Here is a 24,621-nt window from a genome sequence, read left to right on the forward strand (position 1 = left end):
CGCCAACTCCCCTGCACCCCAGTAACTGCACTTAGTGCAAGAATTGGAATGAAATATTATGTAAACTAGTGTATGGTAGATTTGCATACAGTTTCCATAATGCAGCTCTTACAATTTATTGTACTGAACATCTGTGTTATACCTAAGCTTCGATACAGCAATGATAAATGACGCCAGGCTTCTCTATGTGCATAAGAGTTCTTACTTGTCAGTCAGGTCCATTCCCAGGTGCGCACAGCGACTGCTCATAACTTCTTAAAGCTCCATAAAACTGCACATAGTGAAAATGGTGAAAAAGTAATCTAGGTCAACAGGACAACCAGCTTCACGGAGTTGCTTTTAATGTTTTTCTCCTAAAATACAGCTAAATTGAACTCTTATTTAGGTCTTATATTAGTAATTAGAGTGAGGTAACATGACCGTTGTCTACGATTGTTTTGTAGTTTGTGTACATTGATCAAACTGTGCTCAGAAATGCACTTTGTCAAAAAGTGAAACGGATATGTGCAATATGTGTCTCATTCATAAGTATAGGGATGAAACCCTATCTCACAGCTGCCAGAACACTCCATCTGGGGTATATATAAAGTGCTCTGTGCCCTACCAGAAAACAAGGAACATCTTCCTAAATGTCCCCTTTCATTTAAAGTTTAGTTTGTGGCAAAATGCATTTACAGTATTTTCTTTGGTACTTGTGTAGTTTCATGGTGGCACGCTACGCTACGATGTCAGCGTACTGTCCCAACTGCAGCCCTGCGTAGTCAGCGTAGTGTCCCCGTCAGGCAGTATAGTCACGTACTGTCCCCGCGAGCTGCAGCTCTGTCCTCAGCGTCCCTGGTAAGCCTAGTGAGCGCCTCTCACACAGCGCCAGTAACCGCCAGATCCCCTGCACTGGGGGACGCTGGCAGAGAGGCGATCATACGGGCACCGGAGGAGTGTCTCATACGCTTGTGTGCCTCAGTAATTTTTGTGGTAGGGTACGGCAACCCTGCCCATGTCCGCTTCAGGGAGACTGCCAGGGTTAGGGGTTCGATAGCGCGTGCGTCTCATGCACAAAGGGGGGGTACGGGCTCAAGTGCGTCTCGTGCACAATAAAGGACACATTTGCCAGTGCTCCATGTTACATACTGGCAAATGCCTCCATTTCAAACCCCCACTATAAACGTCAACTCGAAGTGTGGCGAGGGGCGGCGGTACGCGTCCTCCCAACCTTTTCATACCCCCACTATCCACATCGGCGTGGATTTGATTTTATAAAGTGTGGCGAGCCACCGAGCCCGAAGCGTGGCGAGCGGAAGCGTAAAATGAGCCCGAAGCATGGCGAGGGGACGTGGAATACATGTCAAGTAATCCGCGTCCGCTCGCCACGCTTTGGGCTCGTTTTACGCATCCCCTCGTGGGGTTCGCTGCGCTCGCCAAGCTTCGGGCTCGGTGGCTTTCTACACTCACCACACTCTATAAAATCAACTCCACGCCGACATGGATAGTGGTGGGTATGAACAAGTCGGGAGGACCCGTACAACGTCCCCTCGCGGGGCGCACTGTGCGCTCCACGCTTCGGTCTGACGTAGATAGTGGGGGTGTTTCAGGAACACATTCACACCTGTCATGTCAGGCAGGTTAAATAAGGTCAATGGTAACGCTGACTGACAAAGCTAACTACGTAAGCTTCGGTTAGGCGCGAACGTACACACAGTCGCAGACACAAGCTGACTATACTAGCAGCTGGAACACTACGCTGATTCTAACAGGGACACTACGCTGACTACGTAAGTGCCGCCGTGAAATGACACCAGTACCTTTTCTTTATTGCAGTGCGTTAGTGAGACCTAGGTCTACACTTAGCAAGGACCCCCACTTAGCAGGACTACCCACTTAGCATTCCTTATTGGACGATGGGCTGCTGTGGATGCTGCTATTGTACCTTGGCCTGCACATCGACCCATAGACACAGGTGTAAAAGTAGCTGCTTGGTACTGCAATAGCATAGATGGGCTGGAACTTTACACTATATAAATGATCCTTAATGTATTTTTAAGTCTTCCCACTACAAGTATTTTCATAGATAATTCATATGGCTGCTCAGCAGAAAGAGCCACTAATGTGTCTTATTTATTGTTTGAATTATTAAAAAGTAAAGTAAACTTTGTTTTGACCATTTGCAGCTTTTTAGGTTTTTTTTCTGCACATTATGATGATAGCTAAAAGCTTTAATTGAAAGGGAGATATTATCCATTTTCCATCATACCACAACCCTGTGCTGGAATTGGTAAGGAAATTACACAATATGTAATGGTAACAATTTGTAAATTGCAAGATATTTCTTTATTGTTTTTGCTAACATTCTGTTAAATAGATGATTAAAGTTTTCCTTTGAATATATTTTTCTTCGGCTAAAAATAGGATTCATGACGAAAGTAGAAAATGTATTGATTTTTGCACAAAAAGATGCTGCTGTAGCAATAAGTCCAGTAGAGGGCGAGCATGAGTCAGATACTAGTATCTATAAGGAGCAAATTACCTAATGCTGCTGCTTTGTGATAGCAACCCAAGTGCTTAGTTGATTGGTGCATTGCAAATTTCAGCCCTTTCACTTTAGTCTTGGATATGATTGATGTGACTTGGGATTAGTCTACAACTGGCCACACAGTATCCCGACCCATTACACTTCCTAATGCATTTACATTTACTTCATCTTATTTCTTTAACTCTGCCCTCACATACCCTGCACTCTATCATATTCCCACCTGAGAGAACCCACTGCCAACTTGTAACTCTTATCCATGCATATTATTTTTTATGTTCTCAGCAATATATGTCATGCATGTGGCTACATGCTGTGCTGTTCTGCTTGGCAGACAGAGGCACGGGTCAGAATGGTATAAATGACCAGTTAGAGAACAGTTAGTGGTATTTAGACATCTGTGGGGTGGATTACATGCTCACTAAGGCTTCTATGCAGAACATTGAAAGGTTTCCCATACAGTACATCCATATGGCAACCACAGTAATACTGTAAATAGTTCTACAAGCCTGCATCATAAGATTCCCAGGGTTCAGCTACATAATACTTTCTGGCTTTAGCTTGGGTATATGGCAGGGTTGCCAACCCTCCTGGAATGGTCGGGAGGATCCCGAAAATCGGGTCCCCCTCCCGGCCCCCCGGAAAGGTGGGCAACCCTCCCGGATTCCGGCGGTCCCCTTCCTCCCTCATTTACCTGTTGGCAGAAGCTTGAAATTGCCGCCATTCGCGGCGTTTCGGTGGAATGGGGCGGGGCTAAATATGCAAAGCTGTCATATTTAGCTCCGCCCCCTCAACGGAGACCCGCATATTGCGGGATTTGCATCACTGGAGGCAGGGATTGATGATGTCTCTATAAGGCCCCGCCCCCAGAAGTGATGCTGACAGTCTCCTCTCCGGGGTTCTCCCGGAGAGGAAACTGTAAAAGTCAGCAACCCTGGTATATGGGTCACGTTCTAGCTGTTTCACTTATCTCAAACACTTGTTATATATTAATGGTGGAATGTACAAAAGTAAAAATACAGCTAAAACCCCCAAACTTCTGTTTTTTGGATTTTTGGGGCTCATTTATTAAACAACATGGTGCTCTGCACCATATAAAAAACTTGCAACTGACAGGGAAGAACAAATATATTTGGGTAGTATGGATGGTGTAATGGTTAGCATTACCGCCTCTCTGCACTGAGGTCATGGGTTCGATTCCCACCATGGCTCTGTGTAGAGTTTGTATATTCTCCCCATACTTGCGTGGGTTTCCTCTGAGTACTCCGGTTTCTTCCCACATTCCAAAAATATACTGGTAGGCTAATTGGCTCCCAACAAATTAACCCTAGAATGTCTGTGTGTGCGTGTACATGTGGTAGGGAATATAGACTGTAAGCTCCACTGGGGCAGGGACTGATGTGACTGTTCAAATACTCTCTGTAAAGCGCTACGGAATTTGTATGTGCTATATACTGTAAGAAACTGTTAATAAATATATCTTATATTAATAATCCATATTAATTTTAAATAGCTGGTTGGGTCTTAAAATATTAGTTGGAATTGCATTTAGAAATTGGTGAACATATAATAGTAAACAAATGAGTTATCATAATAATGATGATAAAACAATATCAAATTGCTACATGGTGTATCAGTACTTCATATAATAATTGTTAACGTGCCCATACACGTTACAATTATTGTATACAATATCGCATTGCATAGGTTTTGCAATGAAATGAGATGAGATCTAGTACAAAAAGTATGTGCAGCACATACTTATTGTACTAGATCTCATCTCATTGCATTGCAAAACCAATGCAATGCAATATTGTATACAGTACAATAATTGTAACGTGTATGGGCACCTTTATACTCCATGGAGATTAAAAAAAAAAGTCACAGTCAGCAACTGTTCATCTAAATTAGATCAGTGTCCACAAAATAGTGGTGGACAAAAACTGTTGGTGTAATGTTTAAAAACCGTCTTGTATATAGCCACTGACAGTGATTAATTACCTCCTCCTTGTTAGTGCTGGAGGGATCCTTTACGGCCGGAACAGAGTGGTGTTCAAAAATCCGCTGATAGGCTGTATATTCCAAGTCGAGTGCCGACTCCGTTTGTGGTCGCGCTGCGGTCAGGTGTTTCCTCTTGGCTGCACACCAGAAAGTTAATGCAGGACTCCATCCAAGTAAGGATGCAGGTTCAAAAGCAGTCCAAGCTGGCTGCTCCATGTACTCACTGCTGGGTGCTGCGTGACTGCAGCCCTTCGGGTGTAACGGGAGTCTCAGTTACATCATAGAGCATGTCTTTCTTGGTTTGATAAAGTGGCAGTAAGTGATGAGCAGATAATATGGGTCCAAAAAGTGCGGGCACTGACGCGTTTCGCTGCTGCATGGGAGCTTTTGCAAAGGTGTTTCACTTATCTCACTCAATTGTTAGATATTAAGGGAGGGATGTACTAAAGTGAAAATGCAGCCACAGCTCCTGTTTTGGGTTTTGGGGCTCATTTATCAAATAATATTTGCAACTATATAATAGCCACAAATATTATTTATCCCTGCAATGTAAGAAGGAGAGATTTCGGCAGGTATATCTGATACCTGCTGCAACCCCTCCATTCCGGCCGGCAGCCATATCCCCCATACAGTATGTTTCTATGGGGATGCAATGCTACCAGATGTGTCGCTATTGTTCTGGCAGGGTTCCCCAGGAACCCTCTGCTGTAAATAACTCTTGTACATGGCAGCTACAGTGATGGCGCAGAAGCCTAGATGCCACGTGGTGGGTAATTTCAGCTTTTGCTGGCATTTCCCTATAGAATCCTAAGGCCTTCCTTCTACAATGCCCAATCCGGATCTCCCACAGCTGCCACATCCCTCTTTCCATACATGGAGGGACTCCTAGGGCTGAAACCAGGAAGTCCACGGATGGCAAAGGACAGCTCTTATCAAGAGAGCCATCCTTTGTGTTACTAATTGCATATGTTAGTAAATCTGTATGCATTGTAGTGTTTTAATATACAGCAATTTGGTGCAAAATAATATGAACTAACACCTTAGCTGGTAGTGCGCAATATTTCCTATTATGTAAAAGTTTATTTTTGGAGACCAATATTTTCAGCCCACAAGCCATAGAATTACTTATCCCAAGGTCACCCTGCTGTTTCTTACCAATTAATGGTAGTAATATAGTAATTGGAGCTTAGCTCTACTTCTGCCCTCTTCATATTACAACATGTTGTTTTACACTTCATTGATCCATTTCTACCACCCATGAGATTGACGAGCAGTCACGCACAGATTGGGGATTCAGTGTATAGATTTGCTATTCACTGCCATTAAATTAAACTGAGCCTGTTCTTGTAAATTGCTAACTAGAAGGTGCTGTGATGCCTCCGCTTATTCTTGCTCCTTGGCGATTTAGAACTTCATTCTGAAGGTTAGAAGCGCTGCGACCGATTTCATCAAAGCCAGCACGAGCCAGGTGCTTCCAGTCAGCAACAAAGGTTTTAGCAGCAATAAGCCAAGTGAATGTAAATGTTCTAACATTATAATTTGGTTTATTTCACTCCTATGGAGTAAATAGTAAATGAAAACAATGCAAGTGAGGTGCTGTGAGCAGATGAAAATGTGACCTCGCTCGCAGCTCATTGGAGGGCTATGAGATCATGAGCATGCCAAAGCCCTGAGCAATGAGACTTATTCCTAGCAGCGGGACTGTAAAACACAAGGCATGCAGTATGATCTCACCTTCTTTTTCTCCCAGCCTCTAAACACAGGCATAAACACACACTCCTCCTCTCCCAGAGATCTCAGGGGATGCTAGGACTGAGAAGGCTGTAATCCATGGCTGAGTCGTTAATCAGTGTAGCACACTCTCTGGTCTTTTCATCTGCAGCACAGCAGTGTGTGCAGTACTCTACACAATGCCATAGCACATGGCCCTGCACTGGAGAGATTGAGGTGTCTTTGGTGCCAGTTTCCTAAGATGCTAATGAGCTGATGTCAGCATGTGTACCAAACGCACATGCTCGTCTGTAATTGGTGCCATCTTTACTTCACAAGCCAGTATCAGGACATATAGCCTGTAAACTCATTGAACAAAAAATCATATATCTCTGGAAAATGTATTTTAAAATGTTGTACCTTTTTAATATATTGTGTGGTTTTTAAATGCCTGCAGGCATTGTTATTCAAGCAATTGGGGATTTCAGATAAATCTTTATTCATTTGTTCTTTATTTATTTGTTTCACCCAATTCGGATGGATCGGGCCGTGAAATCGGCCCAAATCGCATGTGCAGACATCCCTTCCGACCCGATGCACGGTCCCGGTGTGATTTGGTAAATCTTATGTGCAGTCTGGAGACAGGCAGAGGCAGTGAATGCAGCTAGGGGACCAGAGAGCCTGGTATGTGAAGCACATAGAGGGTGGAGGGAGCCAGGTAGCATTAGGGGAAACCAGGCAGCGGGCACACATAGAAAAAAAACAACATACAAATGAATGGTCAGTCAGTGATTGGCTGAGAGAGCTCTCAGCCAATCACTGGGTGTCCAATAATTTGTATGGGTTTTTTTCTATGTCCCTGCACTGCCCGGGTTTCCCTACGCTCCCTGGCTCCCTCCCCTTCTACGTGTGCCTGCCACCAGGCTTCACGTACCCGGCTCTCTGGTCCCCTCGCTGCATTCCCTGCCCGACCTGTCTAACAAAGTAAAGCAGTAGCTTACCAGTGACCTTACAGATGTGTCCACATACATCTGTCCTCTACTGTATATGATACAAATCTCATTATACAGAACGAGTGAGCTCTTTGTGACACTGTAGTGCCAAGTGGCTTTTTTGCGAATGTATCCGTTAAATAGGGTCTTATTTGCAAAACAGAGCGAATAGAACGTACAAGCTGAATAAAATTATATGCAACATGTCTATATTCAGACTACTGCTGTCTCTGCATACAAATGCTATATTACAGTGTTTTCCAGGTTAACACTTAAATGTTCCATTTCTTATACTTTTGCAGTCTTTCACCCTTTTTGCAAAGATGACCACTATTTAAGTAGCCATGCATTTCACTGTTTAATATAGTAGCCAAATTTGACTAATTTTTCCTCTCATCTCACCGGGTTGCTCAGTGAGACGAGCAAAGAAATTCGTTGTCTGGTTTGCACAGTTTTAGAGACTTTTCATTCTAGGGGGTTCTCCCCATCTTTAGACCCACAGTAGTGGGTCACTTTGACTATGCTCCTTGTACACCTATTGCCACCAGAGGTGTAGGAGCACAGTTGCTGTCACCACCAGACTACTTCACCTGCAGATATATTCTACTGACCAGAGCTTCTGGGTAGCTGGCAAATCATCAACAGGCCTTGCCCCTTTGTGGGTGACTAGCAAAACACTGACCGGCCTTGCCCCTTTGTGGGTAGCAGGAACATCAGACAGGCCTTATTTAACCCTGTGTGTGAAGCAGGTATATCACTGATGGGCCTTACTAACCCCTGTGTGAAGCAGGTATATCACTGATGGGCCTTACTTAACCCTGTGTGAAGCAGGTATATCACTGATGGGCCTTAATTACCCCTGTGTGTGAAGCAGGAATATCACTGATGGGCCTTACTTACCCCTGTGTGAAGCAGGTATATCACTGATGGGCCTTACTAACCCCTGTGTGAAGCAGGAATATCACTGATGGGCCTTACTTACCCCTGTGTGTGAAGCAGGTATATCACTGATGGGCCTTACTTACCCCTGTATGTGAAGCAGGAATATCACTGATGGGCCTTACTTACCCCTGTGTGAAGCAGGTATATCACTGATGGGCCTTACTTACCCCTGTATGTGAAGCAGGAATATCACTGATGGGCCTTACTTACCCCTGTGTGAAGCAGGTATATCACTGATGGGCCTTACTTACCCCTGTATGTGAAGCAGGTATATCACTGATGGGCCTTACTTACCCCTGTGTGAAGCAGGTATATCACTGATGGGCCTTACTAACCCCTGTGTGAAGCAGAAATATCACTGATGGGCCTTACTTACCCATGTGTGTGAAGCAGGTATATCACTGATGGGCCTTACTAACCCCTGTGTGAAGCAGGAATATCACTGATGGGCCTTACTTACCCATGTGTGTGAAGCAGGTATATCACTGATGGGCCTTACTTATCCCTGTGTGAAGCAGGTATATCACTGATGGGCCTTACTTACCCCTGTGTGAAGCAGGAATATCACTGATGGGCCTTACTTATCCCTGTGTGAAGCAGGTATATCACTGATGGGCCTTAAGCTGGCCATACATCAGAAAGATCAATCTTAAGATCGATTGCGCTCATGATTGTGTCCAATTTCCCTTGAAATCCCCAGCAGTCCTTGGTGGTTTTTGGACACACAATTTACACACAATCCATCATACAATCAGTCATACATTCCATCTGCTGTATGATTGTGTACACAAGATGTGCATACAATCTATCATACAATCAGTCATGCAATCCATCTGCTGATTGATTGTATGATTGTGTACACAAGATGTGCACACAATCTGCATACAATCCATCTTACAATCAATTGAGATTGTATGATTGGGTACAATATCTTTCTAATGTATGGCCACCTTTACTTACCCCTGTGTGTGAAGCAGGTATATCACTGATGGGCCTTACTTACCCCTGTGTGTGAAGCAGGAATATCACTGATGGTCCTTATTTACCCCTGTGTGTGAAGCAGGAATATCACTGATGGGCCTTTATTTACCCCTGTGTGAAGCAGGTATACTGTATTCATGGGTCTTCAACCTGTGGCCCTCCAGATGTTGTGAAACTACATGTTCCAACATGCATTGCCACATTTTTTCCTATAAGAGCATGCCAAAAAACCTCAGGGCATGCTGGGACATGTAGTTCCACAACATCTGGAGGGCCACAGGTTGAAGACCTGTGGTATAACTGATGGGCCTTACTTACCCCTGTGTGTGAATCAGTTATATCACTGACGGGCCTTACCCCTTTGTAGTTAGCAGGCATATTGTTGACAGACCTTTCTTAGCCTTGTGTGGGTAGCAGGCAATTCATTGACAGATTTTACTCTTGTCACTGGCCTCCTAATTTGTCAATCTGTGACAGTTAATTTCGTAATCTGGAATTGTGGAGGCAGTGATCCAGAAGGCAGTGAGATTAGTGGTGGTAAATGCCCCTGTTTTATTCTTTATTTATAATTTATTTACAGTTTCTTATATAACGCAGCATATTCCGTTGCCCTTTACAGTTGGAAACAACAGTGATTAAACAAACTGGGTAGATACAAATCGACACGGAGGTAGGTGGGCCCTGCTAGCAAGCGTACAATCTTTGCATTGTTATACTAAGTATCCTGTTTAGTAATCTGTAGAGTTATTGCTCTGGACCTCGTAGTATTGAATTCTTTATTATTATATATTCTCAATAGATTCATAATACCACATGAAATACAGTAATCAAAGCCTCTGTGTTTGAGTCTTCTTTGTCTCTCTGGCATTAAGTGTTTACCTGTGTCTCTACAGGGCAAGTTTTACCTGTTGATTGAAGAGCTGAGCCAGCTGGTCCGTTCCCTGGTGCCCATCCAACTGTGGTATAAATATATAATAGGTGACGATCCTTCAAGCACCTATTTCCTAGGTGGCATCCTGATAATCCTGTACAGTCTCTGTAAGGTGAGCTGGAACGGTAACATCACATTTTGGAATATGATTGGCAAAAGTATTGTTATATTCCCTGTAACTTTCTAAAAATAACAGTCTTTGGGGGAAATTTACTAAGATGGGACATCTAGATCTATGTCCAGTTTGGTCATTCAAATATGTGGCCAGGTAGGATGAGTCAAGTGAAGCACAATAGTCAAGTTCTATGGGACACAACTAATGTAGCTAAATAATAGAGGCACACACTGTCAGATCATGGTCATGTTCATCATCCTTTTCTTCCATTCCAGATTAACATTTGATTGATCTTAGACAATGGGCATATTCAATCAGCTGCAATTAATTACTGTGGGCTAATTGATCTTCCAGGGCTATTCAGTTATAGCCTGTCACCAGGCTGCAGTAAACTCTGATTTCTGTTGGAGCCTCAGGGGCAAACGCAGGATTTTCAGAAGGGGATTTCCAGAGAGGGGCGGAGAAAAGCACGGAGATGGACACTTAGGTGACCCAGTATATGCCAGGTCCGTTAAAGTATTATAGATAGACCAAATGTATATAAATAATAATAATATATATATGTATATATACATAACAGCTGTGTAGACCCCTGGGCATAGCAATGTATTGGGGCCCCTACCTATCCTCCAGCGGTAGGGGTGGGGGGTGCTATGAGCGGAAGCTTTGATGTCCCGCGGGTGGTAGGGGGTATTATATCAACCGCTCAGCATGTAGGGCCTGGATCAGTAGTTTCCACTAATTACCCCTTTACTGCACAAATGGTGGGAGAAGGGGGCATTGGGCTGAATGAAGGGGCCTTGATACATAACTTCCAGGGTGGTAGAGGATGTTTAATATGCAGAGGAGGGGTGAATAGTGGAATGGGCTTATTATTCATAATTTACTGGTGGGAGGACAGCTTGTTTGACTGCAGATATCTCCAGTTCCCGGAACTAGATTTCTTAGCTTTTAATGGAATTAAAAATTAGAGAATCCCACTAGGGGATCACACTTCAGGAGGCAGAGCAATCTGCCAACGAGTATATAAAACTAGATACCAGGTGTGTGAAGCTGGAGCAGTAATCAGCTGCTGGAAGGCTGGTATCTCTGGTTCTGGGCAGAGTTGAGACAAGCTACTAGTGTCCATCAAAGGGGGAGAGTTCCAGCTTTTGGAACATACCCTCAGAAAAACTCTTAAGTCAGACAGAACCTGAAATATCTTACTGGGAATAGCAATTAACAGGCTTGGATGAGGACCACTGATTTGAAGTATCTCTGGTTCCCCAGGGCCGATTTTTAAAATTATTGTACCCATGGAAAGAGGGGACCCTCAGCTTTCAGTCTATTGCCCTCAGATTCCTGGGGGGGTTTTCTTGGTACTCAGAACCCAACCCCCCCCCCCCCCCCAGTGCGCCACTGAGCCTGAGTAGACTCTAGCATAAATTTGTGTTCTACAACCTCATAGTGGGTGCTTTAAAACTGTTAATCCAAAACTACAGGAAGTTATCCCAGGTTCTGTGGGTTGTCACAAAAATAATAGGGGCTGAAATTGAATAGCTACCACCCTTTGTTAAGCACAGTAAATTACTGCAGGTAATTGAATTAGGCCCTGACAGAATATACAACATTGATTTCAATTGTGGCTTGTATGAGTAATTATTGCTGGAATGAGGGCAAACCATAAATCTGTAAATAACATTTTCCTAATTTGCCCTATTGGGTCACTACCTAAGATTAATGTGCACTTTAGACTTCATTATAATTAATACAGTGATATTGATTTCGGAAATATAATAACCACAACCCACCGCCACCACCACCACCATCATCACCACCACAAAAAACACCAAAAAATCGAAGCCTGATTTGTGTGGGTGATACACAGAAATCTACAGGTGTTTGGAGACATCCTATTATCACCAATAAAACTCCGGTGTGGAAAACTCTTTCCCTATATTTTACTGATGTTCTTTTATTAGGCTATCCCATATTGATCATCCAATAAACAGCACAAGCTCTCCCAAAAATACATTGAAACCTGTGTGTTTTCGGCCGCCGCAGCCCTGGTTTTGCTGGTAAACTGGGCTGTTTTCAGTGATTTTGCTTCATCTACTTGGGGCAGGCGAAACAATATGCCCAATAAGCATCGGCAAGGCCGGCTTTTTGGGGCTAATTATAGAGTCCTGGCCGAGCCTTTTACCTGCAATCAGTGATAAAGGTTGATGGGATATCTGTGATTGAGGTTATAATAAGCCGACTCCAATAATGGAGCAAGACATTAGGGGGTATTCAATGGGTATTCAATTCTGTGCCGTTTTTTGGATAGTCGAAAAAACTGCACTTTTAGCTGATTTTATGGTCGAAAAAACGTGAATCCATGATCTCAAAAGTTAAACATGTTTAAAAAACATCTGAATCCCTGAACTCTGCTAATTGTACTTTAATTCTAATTGTACTTTAATTTTAATTGTAACTGTATTTTATTTTATGTTGATCATCTGTATTCTTTTTTTTTTTTTCTCTTCATCTTCAGATGTTCCTACATTAACTTTAGTTGATGCTATAATTATGTGTAATCAAACTACTTGCTAAAGTGTATAACTGTTTTTGTTCCTTTTTTCTTTCCTGTAAAATAAAAAATAAAAATAAAAATCTATTGTTTAAAAAAAAAAACATCTGAAAATGGTCGCAATTGTATTGTAAAGTCTGTGGGTGAAATGTAATAAGGTTTGATAATCAGAAAGTGAGAGATTTGGTAAGAAATCTCCAGTTTTTTTAAAGTGGCAATCATTGACACTGCAGAAACAGTTAGATTTTGCAGTGTCAATGATTGCCACTTTAAAAAAAAAACTGGAGATTTTTTACCAAATCTCTCACTTTCTGAATCCCTCACCCTATTACATTTCACCCCATGTTTTTCAGCTAGCAAGAAAAATATGGCCTGAATTGAATACCCCCCATAATCTGTAAATATGCATAGTACCTGAAACTTGAAACCAGAGAGTCAGTCACAGAAGTCATTCCACAGGCTCTTCCCTTAAAATTGCCCAATTCCTGTTAAAAATTGATCTACAGTATTTCTTTAAAATGGGAACTGTACTGAAATAAATGTAGAACAACTGGGATTTGTTATCCCTATTTAACCTCTAATATCTGGAAGTGACTGAGAGTAAGAGACAGGTTGTGGGTGGCACATTTTAGCCATTCTTCATTATTGGTGTTTCCCTAAGTATATTTAGGGGGGTATTGAATGTTAGGGGAATGGCTGTCGAGGAAGCTCGACAGCCGTGCCCCTGTCCCGTTCTCGGTCAGCTCGCCTGGAGCTCGGCAGTCGGGATTCAATGTCCCGGCCGCCGAGCGGCGAGAAGGGGGCGTGGCCGCGAGTTCATGACGGAAATAGACGAGCTCCGGCCAGGAGCTCGCCTATTTCCGGCTTTTCTCGGCAGAACGAGCCCGACAGCTTGTGATGTCGGGCTCGTTCTGCGGTGAAACCCTGTTCAATGCTGTCGGGGAAGACAGCATTGAATAGGGCCCCGCAGCCATCTCCCCCGTCGGGAGATGGCTGTGGGTGCACATTAATGATTGAATACCCCCCTAAATCTGAATGAGCGCCTATGTGAGGATACTACGGTAATTCCAATAATGACAGAATAGGCTCCAGCAGAGAAGCAGTTAATGTATTCCCTGGTGGTGGCTGCCATTGTATATCGCCCAGTAGGAGCAGACACATGCATTAAAAAGGATACTTAAGGAAAAGTCCTGGCAAGGTTTCAGTTTACACTCTCTTATACAGTAGATAGGGATTCCTTTGCTAATGCTATCTGGGCAGACAATTACTCAGCATAGAGCATCAGACCATGAAACAGTGTTATTGGATCTAGTAGGAGTTTATTTGTCCAGTAATACTACGGTGCCTCTTTCTAAATGGCCTGTATGTATACACACAAGTCTGTCTATCGAGAACAATGAAGCTGTTCATACTGTCATCAAAACATCTAAGCTTGTATTGTCCATAATTGTTTTGTGAACTAGTAAGTTTATAGGACACTTCTTTTTTATGACTAAATATTTATCATGAAATCAAGTTCCTGATTAGTTGTGAATCTGTATGACATATTATAGTGTTTGTGCATTCATTTCCTGAGCTTCTGCTTTGTCTTCTAGTCCTTTGACATCTGTGGTCGTATTGGAGGCTTAAGGAAAGCATTAAGAGTTCTCTGCTATCCACAGGTAATTGTTTTAAAATCCCAAGACATTCATTTCCATTAGCCACTTACTCCATACCCATTCCTTTTTATATTACCATGCCATACCTTAAAATAATTTAGCTTGCCAAGTCATAGCTACAGTATGCCTGCAAAATAAGAGGTCCATTTCTATATTAATGTACACAGAATGACATACCTGTACACTTTCTATGTCAAGCCATATGGGTATTAATGTGAAGCAAGCTGCTCTGCTCCTTCTTTTCGGCTGGAAAGGATTTTCTTTTCCATGGATCAGATCTCAGAAAATATTGTTTCTACCAGAATGTAGTTTGATTTTAGAACACCCCAGAGTGACAGACAGTGGCCAATTAAAGCCTCATCATTCCTGCATAGTGCCCAAGCCGTTCCTAATCCTCATACATTTTTATATCTGATTGCCCATTGAAATTCTTTGAATTCTCCCATATCCACTCTGAACAACTTGTGTGCTTATAGTTTTATTGGAAAGTGCGTACTGTTCTGTACCGATCAGTACTGTTCATGCATAGCATTTACAGTGATAATCACAGGCATCGCTCACACTACAGCAACACCCGTCACTCAAGCTCACTTTATCTTACCCATAATGCTCCACTATGTTTGGTGACAGTCTAGCACCCAGGCTACGGGTGTGGTATGAGCTGCCGACAGGCGGGATTCCAACGGTCATTAGGTGGGCAAGCAATACGAAGCCCCTTACTGGCTCACTGTGTTTGCCACACTCACCACAGGTTCTATTCTCCCTCTATGGGGCTTGTGGACCCCCAAAAGGGAGACTAGCCCATGTAAGTCGGGATCCAGACTGTCAAGCTGTTAACAGTCAGGACTCCAATGTCGGTTTACTGACCGTCGGGAAGACACCTGGCTCCCCGGGCTACAGCTTCAGAGATTGTATTTTCATCTGCCCCTGTAATGATGAGACCTAGCAATTTGTCTACACTTATAAGCAGCTCTCCACTTATTGCCAAACTACAGCTACAATTCTGAAAGTTTTAGTTGTGTATTATCTGTACACACCAAGCTACCTAAATAGTGGTGCTCCATCCTACCTAGTGCTATCCACTGGAGAATGAGGATGCAGAGGTACCACTGGAGAGCTGAATTGTCGGGTAGGGAGGGAGGAAGACACTACAGGTGCCCAGGCAATTGACTTTCGGGACACTACAGGCAAGATGGTGATTGGCTTGGGAGACACTGCAGATAACTGCAGCATGGAGGGTGAAACACACAGACAGGTCATAGTGCATTCTGTGGGATCCATTGATATTTTAAAAAGTGGATCATTGGGAGCTATTTATTGGTAAAATATGATGCGATCACTGTGCATGTACAGTCATGTTCTCATACATTGGTGGACTACCACTTCCAGAAAAACTCTGCTAGGGTTGGGAGGTTTTTTTGCTGAAAATGCAATACAAAGTGCCTGACGCACGACCAGGCTGTGCTGAGTAGTTTAATGTGCAATGCTTGTATATTCTTTGCGACTGAGTCTGTGGGTATGGTATTATGAGCATGTCCTCTATGAAAGCGACCTGGTGACGCTTTGGGACAACCACGAGTTGTAGTTCTAGAACACAAATGGGTGTGATGTCAATAAACAAGTGTGAGTGGCTGAATTCATGTGAAAATAGAGTTGGGGAAAATAATGAGTTAATCATCTGATACTAAACATCTGCTTTCTACAACCTTCATAAATCTCTCATAGCATGACCAGGTACTATCGGTTTCCCACTATCACATACTGTAATTGTGTCTGTGAATAATCTGTCATAAACACTCCTGGGGTGCTAGAAGCAATCTTTGCCCACAATGCTGTTTTGTACTTAAGTTGGAGAAATGCCATTCTTGTGACTAAACACCTGGGGCTGTATTCAATGCTCCCATTTCGCTTTTCTTTTCCAGTGAGGTTCACTTTTTTTTTTGGCGTGAAGGGCAGTCCTCTCTCCAAAAATGTACCTCGCCCTATTCAACACTCCTGGTATGCCAAAAATAAATAGAGAGCCTTGATCGCTGCTTAGTCATCGCCGTTGCTTTCTTATGGGAAATTTTGTGTACGTACTTATAAAATAAATGTTTTTTATTGTTTTTTTTGTGTCTACTTATCTATTTTTTTATTATTTGAAGGATCGATATTATTTTTTTCTTTAGAAGCACCACATTATTTTATTTAAAAAAAATGTTTATATATATTTTTCCACCCATGATGCCTTTTTTTTTTCACTGATTATTCTACCCATGATTCACCTCAGAGATTACCCATGATTCACCTCTTCTTCCTCACTCCTTCATTTGACCTATGAGGAGATATGCAGCTTTTCACACATCAGCTGCTTTGGAATAATTTATTTTAGGCTAATTTGCATTTTTCTGCATATCTCTGCAATATTTGAAAACTCCCTACAAATGGAGCCATTACATCCTCCTACAACGCATTGGTCAATGCTCGCCGTCAGGGGTGGCGAATAGCTGACACGCTGAATAGGGGTAGAAAAAATGGCGATCGGTAGAAAAAATAGAAAATGCACAGCGAACAAAAATGGAGAATGCTGTGCTGTGCTCGCCGGAGCATTGAATACACCCCCTCATTTAAGTCACGAGTACCGGCATTCTCCAACAAAATAGTAACAGAAGAACTCCGGGAGCTCCTTCCCGGCACTATTCATTGTGGGCTGAATTGAATCAACTCTAAAGATTCGGAGATGCAAATTTGGAGAAAGAACTACAGATCGAATTGCATTCAAGACTGACACATAGGCAGTGAGCTTGTAAAGTAGATTTTATTGTCAGGTTGTATGCAGTGATAGACACAGAGATTGTGTGTGTATGTAGCTGCTGTTGGCTAGTAGAAATATTATTATAGCTTCATTTTTGAAAGATTGACTTTGAGGTAGTATGAGGATATCCAAGATGAAATGGCAGAAAGACATGCAGTAACTCGAGCCAGCACAGATGGTGTAATATCTGGAGAGTATAGATAAATTTGGATGCCATCCACATACATGTGAAATTGAAACTTAAAGGAGCTTTTTACTTTTCCAAGAGAAGAATTATACTGTAAATAGAAGAGAGGTCTTCAAATCGAACATTCCCCCCCCCCCCTCCTCCTCCTCCAATACCCACTTTCCAGACCCTCAAGTGAGCTCCTGGAGGTCGTGACTTAGAAGTTCCACAGCTGCCCCATACATTAGGCGCTCGTAGACTTCATTCATTTTGTTATAGACAGACTCAGTGGCAACTTACCAGATCCCGGTTCTCCAGGCAGTTGCATAAAGCTGCCTAATGATGGAACCAACTGAAGTGAGTCCAGTAGTTTGTGTGAGATGAGTGTAAACAGGCCTTTAAAATATTGGAGCAGTATGGAAGATGAGAGATTGGCTAGTAAACTTGCCCATGCTTAAACACCCCATGCACATGGGGCGATGGAGCCCCATGCTGAGCAATGCACTTAAGCACAGATCGCTTAGCACACATTGCTGACATACGGATGGTGTGATGGTTAGCATTACTGTATCACAGCACTAAGGTCATAGGTTTGCTTCCCACCATGGCCCTAACTGTGCGGAGTTTGTATATACTCCCCGTACTTGCGTGGGTTTACTCCGGGTACTCTGGGTTTCTCCCACAATCCAAAAACATACTGGTAGGCTAACTGGATCCCAACAAAAATTAACCCTAGAATGTCTGTGTGTGCGTGTATATGTGGTAGGGAATATAGATCGTAAGCTCCACTGGGGCTGGGACTGTGACTGTTCAAATATTCTCTGTAAAGCGCTGAATATGTGTACGCTATATAAGGAACTGTTAATTAATAATAATAATATACAGTATGTCAAAAAAAGCAGCAGCTCGTAGTGCAAACAGCCCCTTCCTAATAAAAAGGCAGGTATTAAATGCGGCCGGCGAGGGGGTTAAACAGCAAGGACTGCAGAAAACCAGCGATCCTCGCTGTTTAACCCCCGCGCCGGCCGCTTGCTCTAGTCAACGTTCTGTGGAAATCCTCGCCGTCACAGCACAGCGAGAATTCCCCAAAACAGCGAGACCTGCGGCTAATGCAGCGAACCCGCTGTATTTAGCCACGAGTCTTGCTGCTTCTGGAGCCGCATACGCCAATTCCCCCCTTACTCAAAAAATGGAGCAAGGGGAAATTGACGTATGAGGGGGCTGCATTGAATACTGACAGGGTGAGTGGTGACAGCGAGCAGGAAGCTCTGCTCGCTGTCGCCGCTCGCCCACAGCATTGAATAACTGCCAATGATGTCCTTGCCTAAATAGTGCAATAACTAATAAAAGCAGACCCCACAAACAGAATCAATATTATTTTGTATTGCTGTAACAAATGTGCAGCTGTGTTCAATGAGTCTGTGTGAAGACCGGGGTACACAGCCACACCCACCTGCAATTGATTGATGGCTTGGTTGAGATGAACTCCGCCCTAAACACTATTTTGGCAGGCTCTGTGTACAGCTGCATTGTCTTCTTTTCACAGCTACTGGGGGACTGCTGCTAAACTCTCTGGAACAGATAAGCAGATTCCAGGATTATTACCTCTGTGTAAATAACCTAGTGTTTTGAATGGTTGCTGCATTCTATTTCATAAGCAACATATACTGTGCTATTCTCTTTTGAGGGACTTGTTGTTCATATTGTTTTATAAAGGCAAGTTATTTTCTGTGTTGATAGTAACTTTTAGGGACTAAAGCAGTGGAAAACATTTATTTTTCATAAGAGCAGATAGAGCTGTGGAATATGTGAGTGTTATATAAATAACTGGTAATAAATAAGGCTCCCACTTGAACCTTTTGAGCTTCAATATCACTTTGATGGTTGTTTATTTATTTTTTTTCAGAAATGGCTGCTCTCTCTCTCCCGTATGCTACCAATTCTTATATTTCATTCGGACCGGATAGTCCTACATTTCTTACCAATGTCCATATTAACCAGGACATTGTCCCAATATTTAAGCAGACTTCAGCTTCTGCTGAGATTTCACCCTGGTGCTACTGGATTTTGTTCATACTTTACAAATTTATCAGGACATACACATTTATGACGTGAGCGGATTATTGCACAAACAGGATTTTAGACATGTTTAACCTCCTGTACATGGCTAAAGCTGTTCTAACTGAGGGGGATATTCAATGTTCCGATCACGGCAGGCGAGCTTGCTCGCCTGCCGTGAGCCAGTCCCGTTCTCGGTCAGCTCGACCGAGAACACGCAGGCGGGATTCAATGTCCCGCCTGCAGCGGGTCGAGAAGGGGGCGTGGCCGCGAGTTGCGGCCGGGAAGTGACGAGATGCAGCCGGCATCTCGTCACTTCCCGGCTGTTCTCGGCAGAACGAGCCCGACAGCTAGAGATGTCGGACTCGTTCTGGGAGAAAACCCTGTTCAATGCTGTCGGGGAAGACAGCATTGAATAGGGCCCGTCGAGCATCTCCCCCACGGGAGATGCTCGACGGAGATTGAATATCCCCCTAAGCGTGACAAGCACCAAAATCTCAAACAATTGAATATTGTCCTGTCTGTTTAAACATGATTGGACAGGCAGAAACAATTGAATTGCTCCCAGTGAACCATTTGTCATCATTCTCCTGTGTCTCAGCTACAGTAGTGCTGACTTCACCTAAGTATATAATGATGCCTCTAAATAATGTACAGTGTGTTTAGTAATATTGTGACCTGTTAGTGGGGGTGGTGCTTTATGTTATGGAAAGGTTACTGCCTAATGACACTGTATTGATTTAACCTGCTAAGTTATAAGTCTATGTCTGTTGTCATGTTTATCGTCCTTCTCTGCAGAAGTATGGTGTCCGTGCCAGCAGCCAGCAATGCAGTGAAGCTGGGAATATATGCGCTATTTGCCAGACAGACTTCAAAGATCCTATCATTCTAATATGTCAGGTAAAATTTTAGAAGTTAAAGGTAGACTAAATGTAATGAACATTTATTTAATTATATATGTGTGTGTGAGTATGTGACAAGGAATCCTATACACTGGACACAGATGCAGTCTGAGTCTTTATTTGTAGCAGGTAACAGCATTCCAGTATGGTCACAGGGTTACAGTATAGCAGCATACAGGTGACCGCAGCACAGTTCACCAAACTCCTCACACCCTCCAATGGCCCTATCGTAGCCCACAACCCCAGCCTATCCCCTAGACTGCTATTCCACCATCAGGAGAAATTACCTCCTGCCCTGGACACAGATTTAACAGAAAGCCACAGGTGCTGCGAATCAGCCAAACCCTGATCACATCAACCTAGGAAACCTAGTGGGTCTCATTAGCACATGCAGCTCATAAAAAGTGGCATAGCGATTCCGCACCAAGGGTCACTAGTGGTCGTTGCAACAACATCGAGCGCTGCTACAAACTGTACGTCCCTACTAGTTACCAGCCGGCCAAAATGAGAGAACAACATAACAGTAAGGACAGCACCAATGTCTGTGTGCGCCTGAACAGAGAAACCTTGAATTGCTCCACCAGACGCCATCTAGTTGCCCCCCATAGAGGTGGGGATCAGAATCAGCCTTGTATTATATAGGATAAGTAACCTGTCAGTAAGCTTACACTATAAAATCATACCATACAAGACTTTCACATTTCGATTCTCATCTAGGTTAGCAGAGTTCAAACGTTATTGTATTACATCACATATTTGTTGTGCTGTGATAGGATCAGGCAGGTAGTGGATATAAATCCTATTTCTCTTTCAATGGTCCTGGTGACACAGCTTCACATTGGGATGTAGGAGGGTCCGCAGGAGCCAGGCACCTATCCTAAAGCTTTTGGAGGGTAGGCTCCTCCCCTACTGCATCCCAGATTCCTCAGTTCGTGTTAGGTGCCCACTGGAGTGGGTGCTATTCTAAAGGGCTGCCGGAGCAGCCGAAGGAGTAGAGCTAGTTAGGGTTTTTATTATTTTATTAACTTTTACACTAGCTAGGTAGGCACAGTGTGAGGATTCTCATTAGTGAATCTTCACACTGCTAGCGCAGCAGGAGCTGACAGAAGCGCGTCCTGTCAGCTCACTGTGCACATGGGAGACGCTGTCTGGCCTCCCTGTGCAGCGCTTACAGCTTCTTTTAAGAAGCTGCCTGGGCTCCGGAGCGCTCTGAAACCGGCTTCACGCTAGGTGGGGATCATGGGGGACAGGCGCTCCGTGATGGCGGCGGCCATTTTATGCGGAGCTTACACACTGAGCTCCTGATATGAGAGGACAGCAGTGTTGTTACAGGCATGTTCCGAGTGGTCCCCAGCTGAGGGGGAGATACTGGAACAAGGAGATCCTACAATGGGAGCGGCTGTCTGGGGGTAGTTGGCGCCAAAAGTCACAGACCCCGCAGCAGCAGGGACTTGATCCCTTCCCTCACTCTGTTTTGGCGCCATTCAGAACGCTTGCAGCGGAGCTGAGCTGGCTTACAGATCCTGACAGAGTGATTGGATTTCCTGGGCTTCGCTTTCCCCATTCTGAAGACTACAGAAAGCTAAGTGACTGAGTACACTGTATATAATGTATGTACATTTAATGTTGTGACCGTGTTATTGAGAACATCAGGTCTGAGCAACAGCCTGTGGTCTTGGGGGAGGGAGCCTTAAATGCATTGAGCGCTTGCAGTGGTTGTACACTGAGAATTGTCCCTGAGGGGGGCTTATGTATTTATATGCGCTGCTGTGAAACCCATGGGGAGTGAACTCCAGAGGGTAGTACATCGGAACTTGCATGGGCCAAGCCCTAGGCAGGTCTAAAAATGCCTTGGAGCATTACTGGACAGGCAGAGGGATGGCTGGTAACTTCCCTAGACCATTGCCATTCTCTCAGCAGTCCCCTAGCTCTGTGCCTCGGACCCAGACAGATCCTGATTTATTACTGGTCATGCAGGATACTGCTATGGGAATCAGCAGGTTTAAATTACTTGTTGCACAAGTTTTATGGTTATTCTGTGGGGACCCCTAAAAGGTCTTATTCAGGGCCATTTTTAGCTGCTGATGAGGTAGGAGAGTACACAGAGCAAACCAGGGTGATATTTCTGAAGAGTCCTCAGCCTCAGGGGTAGAGGATTTTATTACTGCTGTTAAACAGGCATTAAATTTGTCTGTGAAGGATAAACTCCTGCAAAGGTTGTTTTTTATGAGACAGCGTAAAGAATCTGATATCTCCCTGCTAAGGGGCCTGAAAAACCCCTGATAAAAGGCTTCAGATACTTAAAAGATTTCTAAGCCTGTACCCCATGCCTGAGGTGCATGCTGACCTCGGAAAAAAAGTCCCAGTGGTAGATGCTTCTGTGGCACGTGTATCAAGACCTCAGGTGGAGCCACTGTGCTACCAGTACAAGGGGTAGCAGCGTTTAAGGACCCCGCAGACTAAAAGCTGGAGGGTAGCCTCAAAGCATTATTTTAAGGGGTGGGATACACCCTACGCCCTCTGAGGATTTCAGCCTGGGTCTCCAAGGCCATGATCGTGTGGGCCAGAAATTTGTGCACTATTTTACACGCTGACCCTTGTGTGTTATTGCTTGCAGAGAAGCTTAAAAACGGCTTCAGAGCATGTATTGGAGTCTGAGAGGAAGCTCTCAAAATGGCTGCCAGAGTTTCCACAGTGTCTGTAAATGCCAGGAGAGTGATCTGGCTTAAGGCTTGGGAGGCAGATAATGTGTCTAAGAAAGCCTTAGAGACAATAGCTTTTAAAGGAAAGCTGTTACTTGCTTCTGAACTGAAAGAGATTATTAAGCAGGCCACAGGTGGCAAAAGTACTGTCCTGCCAGTCCCTGCAGCCAAGCAGACATCAAGGCTTTCTGCTTTCAGGCCAGCCTTGCGGCCCTCCCTTAGAGGAGGTGCGTCTTTCTGAGGACAGCCCTTCAGGGGAAAGGTCCTAAAGTCTAAATTTGGTTCCTTTCATAAGAAACCAAACACAAAGGAGAGGACAACCGTCTGCATGACTGCCAAGGGTTTTGCCCGGCGGTGGTCAAGATGGGGGGGGGACATCTGACACTGTTCAAAGACGCATGGGCATTGTTAGACCGGGATTCTTGGGTGTTAGAAATTATAACCCAGGGTTACAGAATTCCCTTCAAGGGTCTTCTTCCAAGAAGATTCATTCCCACGCCAATACCAAAAGGGGCTCGGCTCCGTACAGCTCCCTTGGGAGCGGCTCATTCTCTTTTAGAGAAGGGTGTGGTGATCCCGGTCCCCAGAGCGGAATGGAAAAAAGGCTTTTATCCCACTCTGTGTCGGGTGTCCAAACCAGAAGGGTCTTTCAGACCGATTCTCAATTTAAAGTCGTTAATTATCCATTTGTGGGTAGACCATTTCAAAATGGAGTCTCTACGGTCAGTGCTGTGTAGCCTGGACCAGGGAGAATTTTTGGCGTTCATGGATGTCCAGGACGCATACCTTCATGTTCCTGTTCACCCAGGACATCAGGTTCTATTGAGATAGGAGACCATGCACTTGCAATTCCAGGTGTTGCACTTCGGCCTGGCCTCAGCGTCAAGGGTATTCACCAAGATAATGTCTGTAATGGCGGCTGTGCTTCGACTGAGGGGAAACACTGTGATCCCATATTTGGACGACCTGCTGTTCAGAGCGGAGTCAGCAGACATGTTGAAGAGTCACTGGGCAAAAGCCATTGGGTTTTTGGCAGGCTCACGGCTGTTTTTTTTTTTTTTTAAACTTACAAAAGTCTCAGTTGGTGCCGTCACAGAGACTCCAATTCTTGGGGATTGGTCTGGATACCCAGTTGCATTGGGTGTTTCTACCAGAGGCATAGGCCAGGGATCTGGCTGCCTTGGTACAAGAGATCCTAGGGTCTCAGAGCACAGCAGTATGGAGGTGCCTCAAACTGCTGGGGAAGATGGTGGCGTCTTTCGAGACGTTACAGTTCGCCAGGTTCCACTCTAGAGTGTCCCAGTGGACAGGGAACACTCAGACCATGAGGTCAGAACAAATGGTGTTGTTTTCAGAAACTCGATCCTTCCTAAAATGGTGGATGGAGGTGGATTCCCTTCGGGGGAGTCGGTCCCTGCAGTCCTGGAGCTGGTTGGTAGTCAAAACTACCGACGCCAGTCTCAGAGGATGAGGGGCAGTAGTCATGGACCTGCGTCTGCAGGGCTTGTGCACTTTAGAGCAGAAAGACTGATACTTTACAGTCTGCCTTACTGATCAACATCTTGGAACTGAGGGCTGTGTGGAAGAGGTTTTC

At 44.2% G+C, this 24,621-nt stretch overlaps 1 protein-coding gene across 3 annotated transcripts in view; it reads left to right on the top strand.

The window, feature by feature from the left end:
- The window catches only part of RNFT2 (ring finger protein, transmembrane 2), a 60,464-nt gene that overhangs the window by 32,620 nt on the left and 3,223 nt on the right, over positions 1–24,621 (top strand). For all 3 annotated transcript variants that reach the window (XM_083151451.1, XM_083151450.1, XM_083151449.1), the window contains exons 7-9: positions 10,044–10,193; positions 14,343–14,408; positions 20,222–20,323. In XM_083151451.1, coding sequence (XP_083007577.1) covers positions 10,044–10,193; positions 14,343–14,408; positions 20,222–20,323 — 318 coding nt within the window. The remainder of the gene's footprint in view (positions 1–10,043; positions 10,194–14,342; positions 14,409–20,221; positions 20,324–24,621) is intronic.

This window comes from Crinia signifera, chromosome 1, assembly GCF_055691185.1.
Source record: "Crinia signifera chromosome 1, ASM5569118v1, whole genome shotgun sequence".
NCBI lineage: Eukaryota > Metazoa > Chordata > Amphibia > Anura > Myobatrachidae > Crinia > Crinia signifera.